The sequence below is a fragment of the Antedon bifida genome, chromosome 5, assembly GCF_963402885.1.
Source record: "Antedon bifida chromosome 5, ecAntBifi1.1, whole genome shotgun sequence".
Lineage (NCBI taxonomy): Eukaryota > Metazoa > Echinodermata > Crinoidea > Comatulida > Antedonidae > Antedon > Antedon bifida.
This window is the reverse complement of record NC_136230.1, coordinates 27,587,628-27,613,112: the sequence shown is the minus strand read 5'-3', so window position 1 is coordinate 27,613,112 and position 25,485 is coordinate 27,587,628. Positions and strand designations below refer to the sequence as shown.

Genomic DNA, 25,485 nt, shown 5'->3' with positions numbered 1-25,485 from the left:
TTTGACAAACCTCTGAAGAATATTTAAATTCCACCCTCTCCTTAAAAAGCAGACAAATAATAACGTTAATTGATTATATCAGAGTTTGAAATTAACCAGAGGTATCATAAGGGTAAAAGGTCAATTACCAAAGGTAAAAATGAACAAAAAATTAGTAATTTAATTAGGAAAGATCACAACATTACAAGAACAATTTAATAAATAATTTACCTCCCTTGCGGAAATTATAATTTGTTTGGTTTGTGCAACAATACCGAGAATTTTCGAAAAGTAGACATATTGTCTATAGAACACTTTGCTTCAAAGAATCAAACTACAATATTTCAAATTCTTGACATAATTTTTTTCATATCAAAACCGCTAAACAGTTTTTAATATTATCACTAAAAGTATCTTTATCATATTTCTAAATTAATTTAAAGTATGTTTAAAAATTCATTTGAATTAACTATGTGGCGCCAAGTATGCGCTAGGGCTTAAATATCCAACTACGCAGTTGAAAGCTATTTCCTTGAGTCTCTGCCCCTACAGAAAACTTCCTCGACTTTCACACTATCCATAAAGTACATGATACTGTAGGGACGGATACTTAAAAGGAATGTGGGCTTGAACAGTTAGCATAAGGTAAAATAATGACCTTTTATGGCCGATGTTATAGTTAGCTAGGTGAAAAAAATTGATGAAAATCCTTTAAAAATTATATATTTAGTTGTGCACTATTAGGTAGAGGCCTACACTGCATTAAGTTCTGTTTACACTATCAAACATTATGTGACAAAAAAAATGTGATGTGCCCATATATATTAGACATATTACTACCATATTTGGGCATATCACTATCATATTTGGGCATATCACACTTTTTTTTGTCAAACTAGTTTGATAGTGTAGACAGAGCTTTAGATTGACAAACAGGCTATTGAATAAATTGTGGGTATCCACTATGACGTGTCCACACTATAAAGCTCATGTCAATGGGCCTACATTGTTGTATTGCGTCCAAGCGGGAAGCAAACTGGCAGGCAGACTCAATTGTATCTACCCCGATGTGAAACATATTGACATTTTATTCTATCCTAAATCTAAAGCTATCCTAAAAAGCATACTTTTATTATTAAATAATTCCCAATAGAAATCTCATCACTTCTTTCTTAACATTTAACTTCCTAGTATAAACTATTTACTTGATCGCTTTCTCAACTTTCTGCATCACAAGTATTTTTATGGTGATCAGATCACAAGAACATTCTCAACATCCTTGTAAAAGCTGTCCCCAGTGCGCTTGAAGGAACTCAACTTAGGAAATGAGTTGGCGAACTAAACTAGAATCTTACGCGAAATTAACAAACTGACAAATATTGAAAAATTAATTAATTTGTTCAAATACAAATATCGCCCTGTAAGCAAAGGTTATGTTTGAATCTGGCCTAAGGAAAGTATATTCTGCATATTTTCAAATGGAACAAGATTCAATTGAATTAAAGCTCTGTCTACACTATCAAACTAGTTTGACAAAAAAAATGTGATGTGCCCAAATATGGTAGTGATATGCCCAAATATGGTAGTGATATGACATCATCATGTCCATATATGAGCATATTTTTTTTTGGTCACATAAAGTTTGATAGTGTAGACAGAGCTTAAGATCCTATTCCTAACTTTTTTACTTATTGAACACAGAAAAAAAAATCCTCCTATAGTCGAAGTTCTCTCTGTCTGTTCCAATTTACTTGCATCTTAATCAATGACAATTTCTTTTATTTTCTTTGAACATAAATTGTTTGATTTTACAACAGTAAAGTTGTCACAAAAAATAATATAAATATTATTTAACAATCAGAAAAAAGAAAATAGGAAATTCCAAAAGCGCAATGCTCCAACTTTTTTCAGTTTTGTTGAAATTAAATACAAAAACGTTTTGTTCTGTCACGGAATTAGTTTTCAATCAATTACTCTGCAGAATGTTTAATCATTTCCCTACAAATCTCAACAAATAAACATTAAATTGTTTCAATTTAAACGTGTTCATTTACTTTTTTCCATATAAGGATATTTCCGATATTTGTCAGTATTTATTAAAATTTCTGTAGGTGGATGACAAGCTGATTTGAGTAAAGAAAACAATTTGTCAAATCAAATAAATTCTGTAAAATTTTTGAAAAAAAAATAAAATAAGGAACTGTCTAAAAATGTTAAATATGAAAGTTAATTAAATATTTCATTAAGCAATTACATTTTTTACGTCTGTTTCCGATTATTAAAGGCTAAAAGTGAATGATGTATATTAAAAATAAATGTGAACAAAGTATAGTTGGGAATTAATAAATGAATAAGCAAATGAAAGATTAAAATGGATATAATTGAAAAAAAAAAATTAATTTGTAAATTAAATGGGTAAAATTATAAACAATAGTTGAAAGAATGTTCATATGTAAATTTGTGAATTGAAAATGATTAATGAAAGAAAGAATAAATTCATTGATAAATTGTTAAAATTAATGAATTAATTAGTAAATAAAATTAATAAAAATAGATAAATGGGTACAGCAATAAATGGATATCAAACTGAAAGAAGGAACACGAATTAAATTGCTGTTTAAGATCGTTACAATTGCATTTTTAGAACTTATTAAGTGTTTTTTCGGTAGATACCAAAAAACATCAAAAACTTTCATTCAATTTCACACTTCAAATAGTAAAGGACTATTATCAGTCATCCGTACGATGACCTGTGCTACCGCTGACACCTACTGTTCCTGAAAATCGCCAACTAAATTACATTTCATCGTCGTTCATGGTGTGATAATAACCGCCTTGAAAGAGCGAAGGTACAAGCATTTAACGCCTGTTTCTAATTACTATGTGAACATAAAAATACTATCAAACAGCTGTATTCTTTAAACAAGATTGCTATGGGCAGTCTACTAGGAATGTTTAAAAACATCTTTCTCATTCCAGCACTTATGCAAAATTAAATTTTAATTTCAATCATTTAAACAGGACAAAGCCACACAGACTGTTTAAACATCTGCTGCCCTCAGTAGTTCAGCAAAGGTCATTTTTGACTTGATTAGTCTTGTAAAAGTTTTGTACAATTGTTCTTTGAAATTTACACAGATTTAATTTAGATTATGCTGCATCCTAAGGCATTGTATGTCCTCTGATGTTAATCAATTTGTTTGTGAGACAAAGACTTTGAATTTGTCAAACATTTTAATCGTTTGTATAAACAGATTCAGGAATTTCATTATTAAAAATGTGTAAATGAATTCACATCAGTTAATCGGTTTAACAGTATAGAAATTGTTATTGCGTTTGTTCCAATAGATTTATATCATATTCATAGGTCTAGTTTACAACAATATATTGGCTGTTTTAATTTATCGTTCTGATTTAGCTTTTTGCTTTTTTGTATCTCCATTGAGATCCAGCCACTGATATCCACAGCATTGTCATTTTTTCAGTGCTTATTTTATTTTATCACCATTGAGATCCAGCCACTGATACAAGGCTGCATTGTCATTCCCTCCTCCCCAGTCATTTACTTACTTATTACTTATTTATATAATTATAAATATTTCGTGTCATTATATCTATTCAAATTGCTACATAGCCTTTTAAAAAAAAATTAATTTTCCAAGCAACTAAAATCATCCAATATATTTCTAATATAGTAAATAGCAACCTACATAATTTCATAACTAATGTTTTCAATTTTGTAATACATATTTTGTTATCGTGTAATGTAAACAAGTAAACCACAAACCAAAACCGCTAAAATAATTCGACCATAAAACTGATGCAAGGGCATGCTACCAACTCTGCCCTTTGCAAGCCCCTCTGGTTTAGGGTCCTTGAAGTCATCAATGGGTGATTACTGCCGCAACATAAGGGGAAAGCCAGTCATTTGTCGGCACCAATATCAATAAATTTTGTTATCATGTTTGTATGTTGCACAAGACGTTCATTTTTTATGTTGATATTAAACAGACGATTAGTTCTTTCCACGAGGAAATACAGTCGTAGAACATCTTCTATAATTTATCTTTCATCAACGTTTAATGTTGTTAAGACATGTACTCATTTCTTTAAATAAAATCGATGGCCTTCTTCCCTTATCATTGAACCAAGGAAATAATTAATAATACTTTAGTTCGGTTTTTGCTGGATACTTATACTGTACAAGAAATCATATCTGATATGATTATTGAATTAGTCCGAATTTACTGTATATTATCATAGAGATATCATAGTTAAACTCTGCAATCTTTTACTATTTTTATACTGTTCTGTGTATTATCAGTTAATGCTTGTTTTTGTTATATACTAACCAAACTCTGCTATCTTGTATACTGTAATCTGAATAAACTGATGACGCCACAAAATCTGTTATTTTCCAAATTAAATACGCATACTAATTAATCACTCAAATTAACCTAATTAAAAACTATAAATATGAAACCTGTAAACCAGATATATTGTAATGAGAGAAATTAATGTTACATTTCTGCTTCATTAGTCTTTAAGATCCAGAAGTCTGTCAGAAGCAGACAATAAACCTGGTATAAAGCCAGACTACCTGATTAGTTCTTCTACATTGTAAACTGAACCAAGTGTCTGGTGTATGCTAGACTGAAAAACTACTTTTTTTGTCTTCTAAAGTGTAAACTAACTTTAGACATCCTTATGGTAGACAAGAGCTAGGGCAGGCGGCAACTGAATTAATCTCAGTCCCTGCAAACTGAACCTAGGCCACACAATTACTCCATGCTTCTGAATAGTACATCATCAGGACACTTGACTCACAAGTAGGCCCATAGAGATATTCAATATCTCTGTGCTAGGCTAGAAGATTCTAGGCTGCATTTACGCATCATTAAACACATGCTGTACTATATATTTATGAGGCTATACGCAATGATCATGTTACCCACGGTGGGCTAAATATCTAAACGATATCTGTTTTGTTACATTTTGCATACTTGAAACATAGCCAATAATATCCATAGTAACAACATGGAAATATCAAAGACCCAAGTATCAATGTTAAATAAACGCAATAGAATATTCACGTCAGAAACAAAATCCCGAGCTGAGCAAATAAAAACCTGCCGATTTTAGTTGTGTGTTGGCTGCAAGTTTATGAATTGTAACAAAATATGCACGTTAACATAAACAATTTAAACACCTAATTGTCGAAACCAACGGCTATATTCGTTTGCCACAAAAATTTAAACAGCTATTCAATGCAAAGTCAGTTATAATTTCAACGAGAAAATGTACCATATTTTGTTTCTAATCAACATTTTTTCATGTATTATTTAAAATGGAGAAATTGTGCATCTTATCTGTATAGTGACATTATTTTTCATAATAGAGTTATTCAATTTAAATGGGAAAGGAAGGGAAAACGAAATGATGAAATTTTGAAGTGGTATTTATTAAATAAAGGGAGAAGGAAAGACGTATATATTGGAAATTGACAAACTTGATACATGGTTTACAAATCAAGATAAACACACAAACTGGTAATTTCGTTCAAGATTAGACCACGGGCAAATTTAGTTCCTGTATTCACAATCAGAACGCATCCTAACTGCCAACATTAATTAAAAGTAACGAAAGATATCTATCGAAAATCAGCAACAACCACCACAAGTAAGTTAAAGATTATGTATGAGGATTGGTTGATATCAATCAAGCTTTTTCAATTTGATTAGTAGAAAATGTTTGGTTTGGGCTAGAAATTAAGATTTGAGGTTGATGAAGAACAGCAATTGTAGGATTTTATCAATCTGGTCTCCATGTGATTTGATTAACAGAAAGACTTCAGTTTGGAAGTAGAAAAAAAATATCTGGATTGATTTAATTGATGTAATTGATGAAGAACAGGCATATCTGTTGATTTCATCAATTTTCTTGGTAGAAATTAAGGTACCAGTTGCAGAATAAAGAAAGCATATCTGCTGCATTGTGGGATTGCATCAATTTTCTTGGTAGAAATTAAGGTACCAGTTGCAGAATAAAGAAAGCATATCTGCTGCATTGTGGGATTGCATCAATTTTCTTGGTAGAAATTACGGTACTACAGTAGTTGCAGAGTGAAGTAAGCATGTCTGTTGTGGAATTATGTCAATTGGTCAATTATATTCCAGTTCATGATAGATAGATGAAAACCAGTTTTATTAGTTGCATAAATGTTAATTATGAGACTAGATACGAGTTCGTGATTGATGAAGAACTAGCAAATTTGTTGCATTGTAGAATATGCCAGTCTGCGATTGGTCAATCTGTTTAATAGTTTGGGTTTATTTTCACATAATATTTTCTGTATCCAACTCAAAATTAGTCATCAACTGCAGTTAATATGCAATGAAGTGGACTTTGTTGATAAAATTGGATACAGTATTGAAATGAAATGAAGTAATGAAGCTGTGCTGCTTACCTTGAATTCAGACTTGGACGATGAGATTTCTGGAAACTGTGCCATCGGATACGAGTTCGTTTAGCACTGTTCAATTAAAATTAAAGAAAAAACAAATTACATCATCAAAGTAAAATGATTCTGTAAGGTTACATAATGGTACAGTATAATACAATTAAAACAACTATGTTAGTATGATTGACAAAAGTAAAAAGTAGTGTAGACCTATTACTATTTAATGGATATTTAAGATTTTGAAAAGTGATGTGATGGATTGAGGAATGACGCCTAGGTAAGCTAGGAAAGGCCGGGAATATGAATTTAGCAACCATTATGGGGTTGACCAATAACCTTAAAGTCAATAAACTGGTCATTTATTGAAGAAAAATACGGATGTGGTTCTTTCGATGAGGATAATCAATAAAATTGAATAGCTTTAGGGGACTCTGCTTGCATAAACACAACAACGTATGTCTGAACCCGTCTAAGGTTATTAAATATCCTATTCGTTAATATTTTGATGCAAGTTTGAAAATGCACTATGGAGATACAAACAAGACCTAGCCTATTGTATCTTATTACATGACCACAAACTAATGATAAACAAAGAAACCACAGTTCTGTATCCAAACCATCACTGTACTGCTTAAGTAATTCTTAAAGTCCAGTTTATTGGATAGGGTTTCAGAGTATGACGTCACGAAAAACCTTCAGTGTCAAAAAACACCGTTAAACTTCTATCTAGAATGGAGTTCACTGAAGTGTACAATGACATCATGAGAAATAATGTAGGGAGCAACAAACTTTTCAAATTGAACGATACTGTAATATAACAGTAACAACGATCCAGATTCAAATTCAAAGACATATTGTTTCCTGTAATTTAATTTTAATTCAAAAATCTCAAAAGATATTTATTCAAGTATTTTTCCAGAAATATTGAATATAACCAAGATTCCTTTCCTAAAAAAAAATCTCCAAGATCATTTTCCATAAAACTCAGAAATATCCAAGATCCTTTTTTCATTTCATGAAATTTAGTTGTTAGATTCTTATCTAAAACAGCTTGGATACTGGTATATCCAATATTCTTTTCCTGAAAACTAAGAATATTCCAGATTCCTTTATTCATAAAAAACTTGTATCCACAAGAAAGCATAATATGGTAGGTACATTTACTAAAGATGTAATTGTGGGTGGCAAGATATTAAGTAGGGTGGGTGCTAGATAAAATTAAGCTGAACTTGGGAAAAAATTTGAACTCTCAAACATGAATATTGACCTCCGAATCAGCATCCATGTTGGTTTAATTTGACCTTTATCACCTAAGCCTCCATGTCGACTCTGTTGGATAGTAAACGCTTGCCCACAGTGCTTGACAGATTCTAGTTACAAGCCCACAGCAACCAGCCCAGGTCAACATGACCTAGTAAACAGAACCAGGTCAGTTGACCCGGTCATTGTGGTGTTGGGGAAATACAACTGGGTATTGGTGCTACCAGGAAGCTGTGGCCAAACTACACATTCCTGGAAAGCCTATGTAATGCATTGTAGCAACAGCTGGGAAATGTAAAGTATAGGTTTCACTTTTAATTATGAATGGCATCTAAGATGAATTAATATAATATAAACATTTCTTAAAGCTAACTACAATACAGTTACTACTGTATAGCCATATGTTCCTTTATTTGCAACACAATATTGTAAATCAAATCAAAATCATTAAAAACATCACTTGTGAAATCTTACCATTTGAGGTATCTTATAAACAAGATCACAAAGCAGTAGGGGTGGATGTAAAAAAAGGGTACTTTGTATACAGATGTCTTTCAGATAGGTGCGGTGAAATTAGGCTTGGCATAAGGCCTTAAAACAAGCACTAGGCTGGGTGGAAGACATTGACAGTGGATGTCTCTGCCTAGCACATATCCTATTCCTAATACAACAAGGACTAGAAATATATTTACCAGAAGTTAACTACCTCATGTTGTGAAGGACAGTCTTATATTTCGTATCCATTACAGGAAATAAAATATATCATACAATTGCTACAAAATTATCAAAACCATAGTTTAATATACAGTATTTGATTATATACTTGTATGGCTTTATAGTATAAATATTTAAAGTATTGGATGGAGTACCAAGTTTCTATTTCTGTGCATCTTTGTAAACACATGTTTAAAGGATGATAAAGATCTGAAATAAAACTAGATTTTAAAAATGTGTTTTTACCTTGCGTGCCTGGTCAAAGAGCTCCCAACGCCTGAATCACGGCGTTCACGGAACTCTGCACCTTGTTCGTCTTCTCTTAGCTCGTCTAAGGAACCATTGGTATCCATTCCACTGCAGGATGAAACTCCTTCTATACCAGTATCCCCATCAGTGGATTTCTCCATGAGGTCTACACTCGGCGTCAGAAGTGGTGAGGGGAATGGGGAAGCCGAGGGAGAGGGCAGAGGGGACGGCAATGGGGAGACAGCCGGAGAATGGAATGGTGAAACTTCTGACTCGTGCGACAAAGACAGTTGCGATGACACTGAAGACATACTACTATCACCTAAAGTAATAAAAACCATTTATAGATATAGAATTTAAGTACTGTATTAATATCACTTTCATATTCAAAAGATGACCTTTGACACAACTATGTAAATAACAGTAGTTTTTATTGTATAGTGTATTATTAGTTGCACACTAAAACATTCAGAAAGATTTTTCAAATACTGTATAAGATAGTAAATTTCTAAAAATGATTTTTTTTTGCTATTTATAAATGATATTTTAATCATGATAAAAATCTAATACTTTTATACTTACTAACTCCAAAAGTTTCCTGCATTTCATTAATGCTCTTATTGATCCCATTTAATAACATTTCAACTTCATCGTACGGATCCATAACATTTCCATTATGAAATTGTGCGTCTCCTAATTTAAACGGAGTGCTATGGACCGGTAGGCTACAACTACGGTCTCGTTGAGGGTGCTCTTCAAGATCGTCCTTATTACTAACAGACAATTGTTTAATATCTTCCAAAATACGTTGCTTCTCTGTAAAGATATCATCGTCCGATTCCATTACATACGGTTCTGACCAATCATCATCTAAATATGCTGGCGTGCTTGCGCAACGGACTCTTCGTCCGCCAAGATGCTGTAGCTTATAAATTTCGGATTTAAGATCGTTTTCAAAACATTCCTCGTAAATATCCGAGTAAGCATCTAAACTAGTGTTGCCATCTCCTGGTACGTTATCGTAAAAACTACCCGTTCTACGACGATGGCAAAACAACGAATCATCAAGTTCATCCTCAGACTGCGACGAACTTGATTTTCTTATTGGTTCATGCTTTAGAGTTTGACTTTTTTCATTACAATTTGTCGCATTGTCCGTAGGTTCTTTATCTCCTGTTAACGTTTCTTCACTATCAACCATATTTTCATTTAAATTATTTTCAGAATCTTTTTTCAAAGCGTCCAGTTTACGATTTAGAATGGGTGAGCTGGGCTCCGAGAACACTCTACCAAATCTCTTTGAACGATCTCGACTTTCAAGAGTACTATTAGATCGTCTTACAGTTGCGGTAGATTTCAAATGCGCTTTTTGTGCTGCTTCAACGTCTATGCATTTATAAATTTCAATTCGCGATTGAAAATCCTGAGAATCAACTGGACTTACTGGTGCACTGATTTTCAACGTACCACTGTGATGTTTTTTCCGCAAACTTCCACCACGCTTTGATTTAAAACTATCTAATCGTTTCAGAAAACTTTTTGCACTTGTCATTTTGTCCTCCTGTTTTTGAGAATTATTGTTAATAACCACTATTTTCTTATTTGATGGTTTTATCTCAATAACAGCATTTCGAGGTGCGCCATTAACAGGTGAAAACGGCGGTGAAAGACTTTTCGGGGATGTGGGACTAATTGGAAATTGAGGAAATAATGGTGAATCTTGTGCGAATGTTGGAGAAAACGATTTATGCGAAATTGCCGGACTTTCGTGGCTACTTGCGCTTGAGTAACCGCCAGTATGTTCACTGTCGCTGGTCATACTTTCGCGACTACTGCTTTCAATGTTCGTGCTTGTGTTTGGTGAGCCCTCTTGTGACTGATAACTACAAGAATCTCTTGGTGAAACAAATACGGCATCCTCCGCCAATTTGCGAGACCAACGCCGACTGCTCCTCTGAAAATGCCACTTGTCACTAATTGCACACTGGTCCTCCTCATCAGAATCGTCACCCTATTTAAAAAAAGAAAAAAATTAAGGTAAAGAAAAACAATATTTTAGTAAGTTTGCCAACACCCACAAGAATAAGCCTATAGCCATGATTTTTATAAAGTGGTCCTGCTTTCTATAAAAGGGATAAAAATTGCAATTAGCTATTTACCATCACTTCTGCTATCTCTAGTTTAAAAAGGGCTCTTCATCGAAAAGAGAAGTTTGTTCAATCAATTGATCCCCCCACCTACAGTACGTCTTGATTTGGTCATAGAGATATTCACTAATTTCTCTATGATTTGGTGGTAGGTGTATTTACACATCCTCTTACATAATAATGCATCGATAACCATCAAAACTCACATTATGAAACAAGAAATCAACTAAACCCCTCACACACAATGCACTGCTCAAGTATGGTACATTTATGTAATTTCACAGTCACATAATAAAACCAATGACAATGAAATCAAGTGCAGGAAGTGATGGCAATATGGCCTCCATACATTAACACCATCTGTTTACATCAAATTATTCATATTTATAACCAATACGGTTTCAAATTACATAAAAATGATTTATCTTTTGAAATATATTCAATCAAATTAATTTTAAAGTTTGGAGGTTACGTAAAAAAATTTAGTTTAATTTTGTTTATAATTAATTTAATAATTTTAATAGAATCTTCGCATATGATCTTTTCCTCTTCAATAAACCAGGCCAATAATTACTCCTACAAAGTCCTTGACGATTATGTCAACCAACTTCTAACAACATCCGTTGTCCTTTAAGATACAACCTTGTTTACTCAAAAACAGTGTAAAATATCTTAAGTTAAAATATTAAACATGCATATATTTTAGCTATAAAATTTTCCTTCTGAAATCAATTTGTTCAAGGTTGATACGCTCAATTACTCTGATTTCTACTAAGCAGTTGGCATGTTTACTGTTGTAGATATAAAGGGAGTAGATGTGGCTAGAAGTCTAGGAATCCAGGTCGCTGCCAACAAAATAGTTTCTTGGGTGGCGCTGCATTGAAGTTACAACCAACCAACCCTAAAGCTCTGTCTACACCATCAAACTTTGTGTGACAAAAAATGTGTCCATATATTGACATGATGATGTCATATCACAACCATATCACCATCCCACTTTTTTTTTTGTCAAACTACAGTTTGATAGTGTACTGTAGACAGAGCTTAAGTGTATTCCCACCCAGCACAATTATATCCTTAGATACAGAACTTGTTAAACATAACAATATGTTTCATTTATTTTAAGAAATACACAAACAGCATAGATTCTTGTTCAGTACACAAAACTTTGATATAATGTACTTGCGCTAAAATTGTTTTAATAGCAGTTTCACATTAACTTTGTTTAAAGAACAGCTGTAGAAAGACATAGGCCTGCTTCCTGCTGTATCCAGCTATACAATAGTAAATAGAGTACTTAGTATTATATAAGAAATGTATAATTGGGAAAAAATAGTAAATGTATTGTTATTCTTCATCTTGGTAATTTACTGTATCAATTGAAGAACATAAATATTAAATTTTACTAAATCATATTAAAATGAACCACAGAAGAAATATTGTTTTATGATGTGAAGCACTTTAAATACAGTCTCTAGTCGACAGCTGTTTGTGGATTACGTGTTAAAAAACATATAGCCTGCAAGAAACATTTTAACAGGACTGTAAAAATGTTTGGGGCCAATTAATATGGGGCACAAGTGGGGCTTTGTGTTGCCGCGCAACCCAGTTCTAAGAGGTCGTTGTGTACTTGGAGACTACATGATTTGAATTTAATAGGCCACTTATGGAAACATGACGTGGTATACAGTAATACATTTGTCTATTTCAAAGGGTATTTTTGTTTTCATATGGGCTGTTGTAATAAAGTTGTCTCGACTTCAAAATCTACAGTAGCTAATATGATTATGAATGAAAAAATGAATGTTTTTTACCTTAAGAATGGGTGTTTAAAACGTAATAGCGCTCACGTAATAGTTTAAAAGGTTTCATTGGGTTACTGTGCACAAAAAAAAGCTAGTTGAAATTATTCTGGGTATAAAGAAATGATACCAGGCGAACAAGGTGACCTGAACTAAAACAACATACATTTCAACAAATAAAATTATGAACTCACCGTTAAACGCCTCGGAGAACTATCAATCTTCATGGTAACACACTTGTTTAAGATTTGCAGTCGCCTGAAAGACACAATTTTAATTGGTTTTGTTTATTATTTAAGGTTTATAAGCTGGGCTTCTTCTGGTACTGTGTATACTCATGAAGGAACCTCCATGAGTATACTGAATGTGGGCTTAGCCAAGTCAGTACTATAAAGATTGATTACTGTTTATAATACAGATAAACATTAGGCTTCATTACAGATTCGAACCAAAGCCTTTTGTTTGTGAGGAAACTGACAAGTACAGACAAGATAGAAGATGATATAACCCATCCTTGACTTTGACAAAGACATTACAAACCTACTACACATACCAACAGGCAAGATAGCTAAAAATGAACCACTTATAATGCCATGCAAACACTTGATAATGTTTAGAAAGTGTTTTAAATATACAATAGAAATGTTTAACATCTGATAAAAGCATGTATCCAGGGTTTTAATTACCAGGTCAGCTGTGGTGTTTAAATCATGAAGGAATTTAATAATGGGATAAACTATTTAAATTTAAACACAAAAAAAGACATGCAAAGTTGATGAACTGAAATAAACATAAAGAGACAGGGTTAAAGGAATTCACTTGGTAAATACACACAGTGACTTCAAGAAGTATGGGTTGAATATAGAAAAAGTACTATTTGGAGGTAGCAGTAGGACTTATTCTAGAATCTTTCGAGACAAGTAGGGGGTCACCCGGGTGTATTAGTACATCACAGCCACTGTTCATAACTGGGCCTTCTGGGAGACCAGTCTTTGACTGAAGAGGTCACCCAGTATAAATAAATAATTCAAAACAAAACTCTTACCTGACCCCCATGAACACTGTCCAAAAAAAAAACTAGAATTTTCTGTAATGGTCCAAATTACTATTCAAAATTCAAAACTTTTCAGCAATCAGACCAAGAGTGATAAGCTCACTGTAGTATAAATTCACCAAAGTTTATACAATTCCACAAAGCTATAGTGTTCATAAACTTGACTTCTTACCTACCACAAATAGTTACTGTCAACTCAAACAAACTCATCCAATAAAAACTGTTTATCTAATGTAAGCAACCATTAAAATACTCTTCCTGTCCTTTTGTTAGAGAGGGGTAAAAGTAGATAGATACTAATAATAGATTTCTATGGGGTATAACAATACAATCTGCAGTAAAATAGGTCATTTTCAATGGAGTTGTTTCTTAATAATCTTCTGAATATTGGAACATTTGTGAAGAAACACAAGTTAAAACAATTGTTGAAAAGCAAAGAAATTTATATGTACTGATAAACACTCACCGTATTGCGAACTAACTGTGCCACCTGATTACAATGATATTATTTATCCATATGCTCAACAGAAAGAACACGCTGACTCAGCCAGACGCAAAAAAACTTTAAAATCATGCGCCTGACTTTATTCAGAATAATTAATAAGGCTTCAAACACAACAGCAGTGCCATATAAATTAAGCTTTCTCTCTACCCATAAAAGCCGAAGTTAAAATGCTTTAAATGTTATGTAGAGAGTGTGCCCATCAATCTCTTGCTTAACAGTAGTAATAGGATTCTCGTAATTTTGTTTAAATACTAGAAGACAATCTGCATGAATGGGCACTTGATTGAAGCCGCGGCAAAATCTGCACAATGATTTTAATGAAGTCTCACGCAAGTAGCTTCTTTCATGTGAAAAGTACTAATTGCCAGGTTATTTATATATTTTACTTCAATTTGAAGGTTGATTAGTAGTATCAACAGAAAACTTAAAAAGTGTAATATTTATTCTATTTGTGCCATTTTGAAGGTTGATTGTGTCTATTTACAACAATTCCATATCTGTTATTTTTTATAAATGAGTAAGAACTTTTTGAATACTTGCATGCATATTATTACTATTAGTAAAAATAGCTATAGAAAACTTAAAAACTTAAAAATATTGTTCTACCTTCATATACTGTATGTAGCTGTGCTGGGCGGAGTCACCTACACCAGTATAATTAGTCTCCACCTTATTTAAAAATTCTTTTACTGCCTAGTCCAGTAATTTAAAATCTTGCCTATTATATTTATAACTACCCTACTGATAAACTTGTTATACAGTACAACTATACTTTGAATTTTTAATTATTTGTATGAAATATGGTTAAATCACAAAATAAATGTTTACAGTACCTCCTGACACGTCCATACGTACTATACTGTACAAAATAAAACATATTGTGGGCCGAGTATAATTTCCCTGCAACCTTCTAAGTTCAGTTCTTGTCAACAAAGTAATACACAAAATAAAAATGTCTTACTGAAGTAAGTTCATCAACACTAATGTACGTACCACCTTTCGTTCAAAATCGGATGATGTGACGCAGAATAAAAACATTGATCGAATGATTTTTCTGCGCAACAACTCACCACCCTCCAAATCGGAAGTGTACACAGAAACCAGTCATGAGGTTTGAAAGCGTATTCTCTGGGGATACTCTAGCAAATAAGTCAATCACAAAAATAAACAAAACAAATTACAAATACCAACTGAAAGAAAGTTTGTTTTTAGCTTTTGTTAAAACCACAAATCCTAGAATAACATTACATGACTAATCCTATACTATAGTATTAGCTAAAACCAAAATAAAATATTAGTCTACATCTGGTGAAAATCTATAAGTTAGGTGTGGAGAGGTTGACGGCCTCTATGTTAATACCCCCTATGACATCATCAATGGGAATCATGATACACATATGGGTAATCATCCCACACTTGAATCTTCACATAATATTGTATTTACAACACCCAGGAGCATTAATTGGCAAGATTCAAAGATCTGGGTCAGACAGTAAAACCTAAGGAATGATGTTGGGGGGTGTTTGGTCGGCCACTATAAAACACAATTTTGTAATTCCTAATAATAAATATCAATATTTTTTTAATAAATTTATTTTTAAAATATCACAAACATCTGCAATATGACAAAGTAACACCTACATTAATGAAATGACATTAAAAATATGTATGAATTATGTATTTCCTCTAAAAATAAAATGTAGCCTTGTAGGACACTGACCAAAAGATTGAAACCAAATAAATTGACTGCAGCAGAAAAAAATGAAACAACATATTACCTGTTAAACAATATGTTTCCTTCTTCACTAATATTATAAATTACAAGATCCATTTCACAAAAGTTCCTCATTAGGATTTCAAAAATTAAAATTTAGGAGAAGAAAATATATAGTCCATGTTCTTCCTCTGACCACAGAACCCAGGCACAAGGAAATGGGTAGAAATTAAGGCTAACCCATAAGGCATAAACAATTAAGCAAGTTTCTTTGAAGTTTACCACAATCTCTTTTATCTCTGGTTGAGTTGTTATTAAATGAATAAAGTAAACAAAAGATCAAAGAGTTTTGCCTGCAATTAGTCATGGATCTATTGTTTCAAAGTAATAAACAATTACCAGTCTATTGTGTTCCTACTACCATCATATGTTAATGTATCTTTTAAATAATGCTTTATATGGGTAAAACCTTGTTAATGTATCTTTTTAAATAATGCTCTGTATTATGAGTAAAAACTTATTTTAAAAAAAAAAATCTTTTGGCTTCCAAAAATTGAAGAAATGTATAATAATCTGGTATTAAAAAAAAAAAAATATGATTGAATCTTTGGATCTAATTAACTAAAATTAGCAAAATATTGTCATACAACTTAAATATTATAACACTAACATTAGAACCCCCCACTACTATCAGGGGACACTCCTATTTAGGGGATCAGGGAACACCCCTACAGGTGACTTATTGAGAGGACACTCATATTAAGGAGATACTTTTCTGTGAAACAATCAAGGCAAAATATATAATTAGGCAAAATATATAATTTAACAAAACTGAATGGCCAATCCTTATTCTTTTTTCCTAGTAAACTTCAACAGCCTAGAGGACCTCGGATGTTATCGTTAAATTCCCTTTTGTGGTTAAAAAAAAAAAACTAAACAGTAATAAAGTCATCTAATCGCCATGACGTACATTATGTTGAATCATTAAACATCAAAATACTTTTAATAACTATTTTAATTGTTATATAATCTTGTTTGTAATATTTTTCTCTTTATATGACAATATGACTTAAACCTTGGCATAATCTGTTAAAATTGTGTCTGTCATGGTTATATATTATATTCAATAGGAAGCTCAACCCAAAATGAACCAAACTAAGCCGCAATTGGTGCTACCTTAAAATATCGTTCGAACGAGATCCCAAGCAAGATTAGTTTAGGTGGCTTATTCATACGCTTTTTGTTGTGTATCAAACAATTGAAAAGTTTTTTTACAATAGAAAGTTTGTTCAAAAATCAAACAACTGCCTTTACCGTTAGTTTATTCATTGTATTGAGTTAGGTGGTCTGATTTTATAACTTAAACAAACACTTTAAAAGTTAAGTAGCTTTACTTATAATCAGCAGATTCTTAATTATTTGGATCAACATACTATTGTACTATCATATAACACTAAAAGGGTTTTTAAAGTGAAAGTTAAAGAGTGCTAAAAATAACTTATATATGTTCTTGCTTCACCTATATTTAATCTTCCTAAAAAATATTGCATTTGATAGATTTTAAAAGCATGGGCATGGGAAGGAAAGGAACGCACAAATGGAAATTCATAGTTTTTCAGTCATAAAATTTGAATATATTTGTTTCTGTTCTTTATGAGCTAAAACTCTGGATGCACACTTAGGCCTATCTTTTCCCCACTGTTTAAAATTGTACAGTATCTCAAAAACAAAATACTATTAACTGATTTGCTTAAAATTTGATATAATGTATAAATATATGTATAGGATAAAAGAAATTGCGTCAACTTATAGTATATTACTTTCTTGAATAAATCCTAAATTTTTACACTAAGCATTTTGTTGAAAACACAACAAAAAATAACAAAATTGTGTAATTATTTAAAATGTTGTAAACACAAGACTGAGTTGCTTGGGCGGATTAACAACATATAGATGACGTTAATGAAATCATTTGTTTTCATTCATATGCCTACAGTACGTGGGGCTTTACAGGGCCGGAAATTTAATGTGTGGGAAGCAACTAAGTATCTTTATTGTTAAAATCAATGAATAGTGCAAATGGAACCAACCATGTGAAAGAATAGACGACGTGAAAATCGATGAACTGATTGCAAAATTTAGACAATTTACGATGTCTGTGTTCACCACAAAACTGAATGTAATCTATATCAATTATATATCCATTGAAATTAAGCTGTGTAAAAAAGTTTTTAATAATTTTGGTATAAAAAAAATATTTGGTGTAATTGTGTTTTGAGATATTGAAGTTGTTTTTATAAATATAAATCAATAATACACCAATACCATATCAGAAAAAAAAATGTGAAAAGAACCAGTGTGAACGACGCCAAAACAACACTAGACTAAAGGAATTGCTATTCTATAATGATTCTACACTTTAGTAGTATGCTCCATGGTAATAGTAATAGTACAAAAGTATGTACAGTAGCTGAGTTATAAACATATTACAACATAAACAAACTCAGTTCCTATGGAAATGATTTATACAATCGCGAACACCAACCATGCACCAGCTAAGCTCAAGCGCTCCGATTCTCAACTTTATACAAACAGGTTACGAAGGCAAAAAAGGGGTCATTTCAAATGTACCCAAAGACAACTTAATGATTTACTATGCGGCGGTAGATGTATACCACAGGGCAGGAGGCTAAAGATTGGTCATGGGTACTTGAGAAGGATGTATATTTAGTTGAATATATTGTACATACATCATCCTAAAACGACAAGTTCCCCCAGGCAGCCTTAAGTGCTTTGGTTTCACAAAGACCTTACAGTTGAAATGCTATGAATTTGAATATTTATTTTAGAATTCGATAATAATTCAGTCATCTACCATTAATATAATGGTAAAGGAAATAATAAATTTAACCAAACTTTGTAAAAACATACAAACCCATTAGAACCTTCAAGTAACCACCAAATCAAAGCAACTGTAATTTGTAATACAGTGTTTGTATCACATGTGATGCATGTATCATGCTTTTATGAAACAAGGAGATAACACAACAAAAGCTATGTTCACACACGGGTCAGAGTTACACTGGATGTAAGAAGTACCGATGTAACACATAATATGTTTGAACATAGAACAAGTTAAATTGATTGACTAATTTAACACTGAGAAAAGAAACAAATAGCTGAAACTAGGTTTCCTAAAGCAAAATGGATTGAAACTATTTAAAAACTAAATAAAAACAAAACATTAATTAGAAAACAGTTAAACAATCTTACCTTAGAAGGGCTTGTATTGAATCTTCATCCAAAAAATCGTGATCACGTTCCACCGACGTCAAATCAATTGGGAACATCGATTCTGTAATATGAACACCATTTAAGTGAGACATAAAGATATTCAGAACGAATATAGTTAACGAGAGGCCGCTTTATTAACAGCAAATGAAGGGATAAAAATGAACTGTACACTAGAGATACAAAATGAATAATATACATATGGCCTGACTAGCGAAGCATAAAAAAGGCAAATCCTCTGCTAGTTATTTATTCGCTTAATGGGCGAACTCGTCGATTACGATCCATGCTTCATCGAGCAGGCTATTCAATTGACAGTTTATTGTAATCATAATGCTGTCAATATAAAAATATAGGAGTAAAAATGATTTTATAACATAGTACTTTGTAATGGTTTAGTGGTTTTTACAATATGTGGGTATCTGTATAATCATAGAGATATTATTATATTATCTCTATGGTATAATGTATATATTGATGCCTGGGATATACACAAGTCTGTCAACCCCTGTGAGTAATTGAGTAACTTTAATGCAAAAGAATCAATGCAGTTTTAGGTTAACCTAAACATTTTGACACCCATATGGCATGAACACAATACCATGGAAGAATTGGCTAGTGCCCGATATCTTACAGCAAAACAATATATAAAATACAAGCCTATTATGAAGGCTTGTCACTCTGTGAGTTTTGAAATCAGCTACATTGAACATGAAGTGAAAAATCACCAACTATTTACACACATGTGGAGTACGTAATCAGCTAAATATAATTTTGTCACATATAAATTAAGGTTCAAGTAAGTACTGTCACTCCCACACAATCTAGACATAACATAGGTAAAATCCCTAACCCCAAGGATGAAAGGAATTTACACTGAGCATTATTCCTCCTCCGTAGTTCTATCAAGAGGTGCAGAGCTTTACCGCTGTGATGCATGCTTACACAAGTGTTGGACATCTACGGGCTCAAGCAAATTAACTGCCTAAATAAAGCAAGCACTGTGAATCACTCGGGGAATCACTTTACTAAATTTAAACGCATGCGTCCGAAAACTGAAACGTTTTCAAAACAGGAAAATCAACAAGCAAAGTCCTATAGTTCAGTATTAATTATATATACAGTGAACAATTTGGTAAAACGTTAAATATGGTAAAGCAAACTTGGAGAAAATCACACTGAATTCTACTGCCAACCATTTCAAAACTGAAACCTTCTTGGATATTTCATAATAGGAAGTTACAAAATTATTTATTAATAATAATTTACCATATACCATACCTGTATAAATATTATAGTAAAATTACTAAATAATAGTTATGTTCATTGGTATCTGTAAATTGAATTACGAAAGATATTTGTTGTGAGGTTTTTAAATCCAGAAATATGCATAGCTTTTCACATTGCTTATGGCTTTAGAAACACATGTAAGTATTTAGTTTTTGACAGATCCCAACAAATCAGGATACCTCATTATTTGACCATTATCAAGTATCCCTTGCCGGATTCTCAAAACATAATGATGTATTCGCAAATTATTAATGCATACAAAATTTAAATTAGGAATATAACATTTGTTGAAATTCACAAATATGTGGATGGAAATCTACCAGATACACAATAAATGTACGGAGCAGGAAGTCCAAAAATGGTAGGAAACCAAACGAAAGCTGACTCAAATAAAAGATATTTACCAAGTTTTACATGTTAGAGGGTTGACTAGGCTAAGGTGTTGGGTTTCAAGTTACACCCTGGTTTCATATTGAGTGCTGTCTGGGTTATTTTTAAATTATGTTTTTCTAACTTTATCAAATTATTTATACATATTTTCAGTTGCTTTGGCTAAATAAACTTTGTTTATATAGTAGAAGTATCACAAATAACTACAGTTACATAGTTTAAAATAACAAAATAATAACATTTCTTTATAATATTTATTATATTTAATAAAAAAAAAGTAATTAATAATCAGAAATATAATATTTTAACAGACTTACTAGTAGTAGTACAACTAAATTATAATGACAAGAGAATGTCAATAATAATACACAACAAACATTTATTGCTAGGCCTAATTTATATTGCAAAAAAACACAAAAATAGTTAACATAGGACATATATGATTTAGCTTTACAAAAACAAAAATTATGAAAAAATCTTACCTGCTTCACATTTTCCAAATTCCACATTATGTGGAATATCATGTAAAAGAAACATTCTGTTTGTTTATTATATATCACAGACAGTTACTATACATTATTATCCAAAAGTTAGTAAGACAAGACGAACACCCATAGACACAATTATATAAAGCAAAATGGAAGCCAAGGTACATCTATTTACTAGTAAACGTCAGATGTTTTTGAACAGTTTAGGAGATTTTCCATCAGCCTAGCAAGTATATCCACATTGTATGGAATTAATCTAAATGATGTGTTCTCCTCATCAAATGGATTCCTTTTCAGTGATTGGATCTAATTATGCATGAGCACAGCATCATCACCACTGGCAACCAGCAAGTTTTGCCCAATGAGGACCAAGGCCGTGCTAGGCACTATGATTAACTCCACCCCCAAGGCTGTGTAACTTTCTCAAACACCTTGGGATAAATCAATTAGAAAAAACTCAACTATTTTCCACTAAAACCAAACTCTTGCATATTTTATGTGAATAACAAGTTTTAAATCACATATCTGGATACCAGGAAGCTGAAATAATTCTATCCATCAAATGTCAAATTAAAAACAGTACAAAGAAAGAAATCTAAGCCGAAGGATTGGCTAAATTTTGGTTTCTGCTATTAACTTACTTATTAACTTAAAAGAACATTTTAGGAATGTTTCTAAATAAAGGTACAGTAATCAGAAATCAGTCAGAAATTGTGTTACAGTAGATAAAATATGTTCCACTATTAACATTAGTAACAAAGTATTTTAATCAAATATTCAGAATGCTCATTGGGTAATAAACACCCTTATTAAGATTAAGAGGCCTTTCATATGAATGCACTAAATTTAAACACTTCAGAAAAATTTCTATTTTATTTAGGGCCAATTTTATATTTAGGCATAACCTTATTTACAGGACATTTCTATTAAGGGGACACTTTGTTGGGTCCGAAGTCCAGGTATCAACTTAATACGGTAGTAGTGCTAAGAAATTTCATTACCAGGATTTTAAAATTTAAAATGGCACTTTCTGTATATTGCAAGAATTTGTGACATTATCAAATCATTTGATATCTGATTTTTAGTTTTAAAATCAGTATTCTAAAATTAAAATAATTTGATTACATATCATTAAAAATGCTAATTTATTATTTCTTTAGGGAGTTGAGAAGTGAAAACCTTAGGCCAATCACCTCATGTGGCCCATGATTCATCAATCACTCCTACCTGGAGAATCAACCCAGCCAGTCTAACATTGGACTAATGAAAGACTAATCCTACCCAGGTAGCCTAGCATGATCTCTGGATTACTTTTGGAGATCTGATCATGATACACGATGGTAAATGTATAAAACACGCCCGATATGATGTAAAAACCAAGACAGAAGTCCATGAACGGATAAGAGAATAAAGAAAAACCATTAAACCAAAAACTCTGGTCTTTACACATACCGGGGCGTCGACACTGGTGTATTGCTTGGTGTCTGCCCTGGTCTATTTAAATTACAGAGTTTAGCTACAGTAGGTGATGTGAAACTGAAAGGGGTATACTACTCTCAGCAATGTTGAATAAAATATCTTATCAGAAAAATGGGACAAAATTGTAAATGGTGTAAAACAGAACAGAAACATGAAAAAGTGAAATTATACTCAATTATTCCCTCCTATTTATGTTGTGGTTTTAAATGTCACAACAATCATCTCTAAGCACATCAAATAATTTACTAACCAATTAGTATTACCATCATCCATATTATTGAAAGAGAAAATTGAATTTCCAATTTTGAAATTTTATCTAACTTAATTAAGTGTACGTGACTAGCTGACATCTAAATTGACACCTGTATGCAAATTCTCACAGGTAAACTTTTACAGGTAAATGGTGCTGACTCACAACATCCTCAAACAACACCTTTAACATGTATTGTAACTTTCACCTGTTATGCGGATATCCTCAAGACAAACACACCTGACACAGGTGAAAACGAGCCAGTTCCTCCATAACATACACACATTGTTATCTTAGGGCATGTTCAGATCCATGGAGTTATGCTTTCGTATCGCAAGTAATGTCATATTATAATTAGCGTTGTAACAGCAAACAGCTTAACTAACGCTTTTGTTAGAAACTGAAGTGTCACCGATTTGGCCGAACTTCTGGTATGCAGGAATAAATTTGGTTTAATATCATCCCAAAATAGAGTAACACCAAATCGATGCGGTATTTAGCACAATACTGTAAAACCATTTAATTTTATTATTCTACGTAAATACATCCTATTGTTTTATAAAAAAAAAATCTTTTGGAATTAATCAGCAGAAACACCCAAAGTAACCAAAATTAGTGGCCTCGTTATCAACATGTGCCTCCGATTAATTACGTGCGGTAAATATGTGTGGTAGATATGTGTGGTAGATGCGTGTTCCAATATAATAACGGCTACCATACTTCCATTGCATACGAACAATGTTTTATGCATGACATAACAAATTCACTAACCAGACTGGCCTCTTTTCTTAAATTACATTAGCATAAAAAGCAGATTCAATATGGTGAGGGACTGGTTCTGGTTAAGGAAATTTGACCCTACCAGATAACATAGTACATATTGATCAAGTACATAATACAGAAAAGACCCAATGGAAATAGCAACTAAGCTTTTTTAAATCTTATATAAATGAAACACTAGTTTGTGTGATGTGGTAGTGATATGCTTAAATATGGTAGTGATATGACATCACATGGGCACATCACATTTTTTTGATCACATAAAGTTTGATAGTGTGTAGACAGAGCTTTAGTAAAAGGACTTAATTAATCGAGTAATAAATTCATTATTAGCCAACATAATAATGAAAACTAACATCAAAAGAAATTCAAGTACAAACCGGTGATTTTATGAGGGTTTGATAACATATGAAATTGAAATATAGTTTTGTAAGAGAATGTGTGTAAAGGGAAAAATACAAGATATGACCTTTACTCAATGATAAATGAGTTTAATTATATAAATTAATATTTTTCAAAGAATGTTGCTAAAGAAGAAATTTTACAATAAAAATTTGATTAAAAAAAACAACTTTACTATGGTAAAAAATTCACACGCAGAAAGTTCTTTTAACAAGTAAGCATCTCTTTATAATCATAGTTCATAAACCTGATCTGCTTGGCGCATCCTTTTAACAATGACACCATAGAGTTCGCGGTAGGCTAATTATACAGCGACGGACACCAACAGGGATATGATCTTACGTGGTTATCTTGCCGAATGTGGTCGCCTTGCACACGACATTAATGATGCTCTTCGTTTATTCTATATTTATCAGCGGGATAGGATTTCATACTCAACAAGTATGGAGTTGCCAGTATTTGTGTAGTGTTGATAATAATCTGGTTTCCTATTGTGAGGCACTTGTATAGTGTTAACTACTTAAATACATATTAATTGATGATCAAAAACATGTGTGTTTCTTGCATAAATTAAATGAAGCATCTTGTTACATTAATTTATCTATTATGTAGAATATGTACCAGTGGGTCCAAGTATAAAATTAGGGGTTGGATTATACAGGAATTTCAGTAAAAATGAAAGCGACCAAGTCTTGCGTCCATATATGGTTTAAATAAGGGGGTGGGATTATACTTGAACATGTTTTTAATACCGTATTTTGTAATTTAATTCTTTGCGTTGGAAACTATTTTTGAAAACATTTACTAATTTCTAATAATGGAAATTTCATATAATTTAATTTCCTCTAATTAATATTTAATATATGTTTCAAACATTATTAAAGTTCAATGTCAAAGGTCATTATATCCCTAAGAAATTTTTTTAGTCAAAGGTGACTAAAAGTTGAGTAAAAAGTTTTTGAATTAAATATTCAATTATTTCTATATTCTGATTTTTATCAAACTTGATCTCTCCATTACAAAGGCCGTAGCAATTTAATATATCGAAAAACAAAGAGGATTTACAACCAATTTCAAATTAAATTGTTTTTGTTCTGACGACATTCCAAGCTATCAGAATTGATAGTTTGTAATAATGTAATTTTCTTGGTCTATTTTAGGAATATATGGTTATTTTTAAGCTCTGCCTACACTATCAAACTTTATGTGACAAAGAAATGTGATTTTCCCA

At 32.0% G+C, this 25,485-nt stretch overlaps 1 protein-coding gene across 2 annotated transcripts in view; it reads right to left on the bottom strand.

Moving 5' to 3' along the window:
• LOC144842129 (rho GTPase-activating protein 7-like) overlaps positions 1-25,485 on the bottom strand; it is a 125,651-nt gene that overhangs the window by 18,593 nt on the left and 81,573 nt on the right. For both annotated transcript variants that reach the window (XM_078698506.1, XM_078698507.1), the window contains 5 exons: positions 19,158-19,239; positions 12,806-12,869; positions 9,245-10,673; positions 8,660-8,984; positions 6,446-6,511 (listed from right to left, as the gene is read on the bottom strand). In XM_078698506.1, coding sequence (XP_078554632.1) covers positions 6,446-6,511; positions 8,660-8,984; positions 9,245-10,673; positions 12,806-12,869; positions 19,158-19,239 — 1,966 coding nt within the window. The remainder of the gene's footprint in view (positions 1-6,445; positions 6,512-8,659; positions 8,985-9,244; positions 10,674-12,805; positions 12,870-19,157; positions 19,240-25,485) is intronic.